At 46.7% G+C, this 2157-nt stretch overlaps 1 protein-coding gene across 1 annotated transcript; it reads right to left on the bottom strand.

Annotated features, from left to right (window-relative positions):
• Positions 1 to 788: 788 nt before the first annotated feature.
• LOC119345267 (histidine-containing phosphotransfer protein 2-like) lies at positions 789 to 1561 on the bottom strand. Its single transcript, XM_037615408.1, has 3 exons — positions 1439 to 1561; positions 1213 to 1334; positions 789 to 1103 (listed from the first exon to the last, which is right to left on the bottom strand). The coding sequence occupies exons 1-3, from the start codon at positions 1496 to 1498 to the stop codon at positions 1031 to 1033; spliced, it is 255 nt and encodes an 84-aa protein (XP_037471305.1). The 5' UTR covers positions 1499 to 1561; the 3' UTR covers positions 789 to 1030.
• Positions 1562 to 2157: the final 596 nt, after the last annotated feature.

Genomic DNA, 2157 nt, shown 5'->3' with positions numbered 1-2157 from the left:
TAGTATTGGAAATATTTACAAACCAACAAATTTTTTCTTGCAGAGTCATAACGTTGGCACGCACGAAAGACAACTAAAGTTGGACCTTTTAGTTATGGCTATACGACAGTGCAAATGACACAAGTCACATGCTCATGACGTATACACCCTGCGCCGACACGTCCAGAAGCCAGAAAATGAACAATGGCATCATATAGAATAGCATATAATCAATACTAGAAATGCTTGCGGAACGACAAATTTCTCATTCCTAACCTAGAATAATGCCATTGGTTGAAATGCAGATTCAACAATACTAAATTTGTTTGCAAAACGGCAAAGTTTTCTTGGCTGAGCTATAACATTTCCATTGGCATGAATACAGACAACTCTGTTATGCAAAACACAACTAAATTCAGCCCTTCTACATATGGTTATAAGACAGCCACACACGACACGATCCGTGTCTGCGCCATCACATCTAAACAGAAAAAAAAACATTGATGTCGTGGAGTAACCAAAAAACCCACGGTCGGCATCATGCACATTAATACACGAAAAATTCGCAAAACGATAGTTTTTTCCTTGCCGAGCAAGAGCATTGACACTGGCAGTAATACCGGCAATTCTGTTACAGAAAACACAACTAAACCCAACTCTTCCAAATATGGTTACACAACAGGCGCAAACAACATGAATAACATGCCCAGATGTACCGGCACACCTGAAAAGAAGCAACATTGATACCGCTGACATTCGAGAAAAACCGCGATCGTTGTCACCGCTGAATATATAGCATATCATTAATATAATATATACTAGAAACGTTCGCAAGACGACGGACTTATCTTCGCCGACCCATAACATTGCCGTTCGCATGGGTACCGGCACTTCCGTTGCACGGAACACAACTAAATTCGGCTCTTCTACTTACGACTATATACGACAACGCAAACGACACAAAAACTGCATGCCGATGACAAACACATCTGAATTGCACGGCGTCGAGAGTTAAAAATGGGCCGGGGAAATAAATGGTTTATCATGGTCATCACCTGCCGCTGCACCCCTTTAGCTGATGCACCAGTGCGCCCACCCTGCTGAAGTTCACCACGGGCTGGTTCCTGCGAATCACAAGTTAAGCAGAGAGAGCAGATGAAATCAATACCACCCAACACGAGATAACAAGAGCTAGCAGAGGGGGAGGGAGGGTGTAGGGGCGGCGGTACGGACAGCAGGTGGGCGACTTCGTTGAGGATGTTGTCGGCGTCGTGGATGAAGAGGTTGACGACCTCAGCGAGGAAGCCCTCCTGCTCCACCGACCGCAGGTGTTGGAAAGCCTCGTCCACAATACCCTAGATGATCACACAAGAGGAAAGATCAGGCAATCCGGCCCAGTGATTCCAGATCACAAGCAAGCACACGGCGATTAGATGGGATGTAAGGGAAGGGGACTCACCGTGGTGAACATGGAGTCGACGAGGGCGTTGAGCTGAGCCCTGAGCGCGGCGGCCGCCATGGCAAGGAGGTCCGGGAGTCCGGCGGTGCAAGAGGGCGTGAGCGGAGGGGGGCGATCCGGGGGTAGGGCCGGCGGAGTGGACGAGGAGAGGGGAGAGAAGTGCAGGTTATATAGCGGACTCACGAGTCCATTTCTCTCACGCGGAGGCGTTTTGGCAGCCATTAACGAGCTTCGCGACGGCCTGCGTGCATGCATGCATGCATGCAGCTACTGCTAGTGCTGGATGGATTGATACCGCGTGCATTCATGAGCTAGCTGTTGCACGCTCTCTACAGCGAAGCACCAGTACACGTACAGTTGTCGTTTCCAAAACAGCAATGGTATTCTGCCGCTAAAAAAAGGAAAACAGCAATGGTATTCTTATTACATAGTATCACTTTTATAGAAAATCTTGAGTACTACTTATTGCAGTTTGATGATGATGGTTATTCCCACGTTCTGGCTTTGGTTTAGGCCCTGAATAAACGGACGGAGGGAGTAGAGCAGGTGGTTATTCTACCTCACACATTTCGAAAAGTATTTTTTTTGTTAAAACTTGTACTACTCCCTCCGTCACAGTTTAGAAGGCACAGTTAAATTTGCGTGTGTTTTCACAATAGACAAGGTTTAGGGCGCATTGCATTTATTTCTAGTAGCTAATTAGTACTTCGATATACTAT

Source organism: Triticum dicoccoides, unplaced genomic scaffold, assembly GCF_002162155.2.
Source record: "Triticum dicoccoides isolate Atlit2015 ecotype Zavitan unplaced genomic scaffold, WEW_v2.0 scaffold220198, whole genome shotgun sequence".
Classification (NCBI taxonomy): Eukaryota; Viridiplantae; Streptophyta; class Magnoliopsida; order Poales; family Poaceae; genus Triticum; species Triticum dicoccoides.
The sequence above is the reverse complement of the archived record's forward strand: the minus strand, read 5'-3'. Positions and strand labels throughout refer to the sequence as shown.

Bases quoted from the DNA above. Each gene is read 5' to 3' on its own strand.
- LOC119345267 (XM_037615408.1), bottom strand. From the start codon at position 1,498: ATGGCGGCCGCCGCGCTCAGGGCTCAGCTCAACGCCCTCGTCGACTCC. The intron at 1,335-1,438 runs GTGAGTCCCCTT...GTGATCATCTAG, and splicing joins TCGACTCCATGTTCACCACG to GGTATTGTGGACGAGGCTTT. The intron at 1,104-1,212 runs GTCCGTACCGCC...TGTGATTCGCAG, and splicing joins AACGAAGTCGCCCACCTGCT to GAACCAGCCCGTGGTGAACT.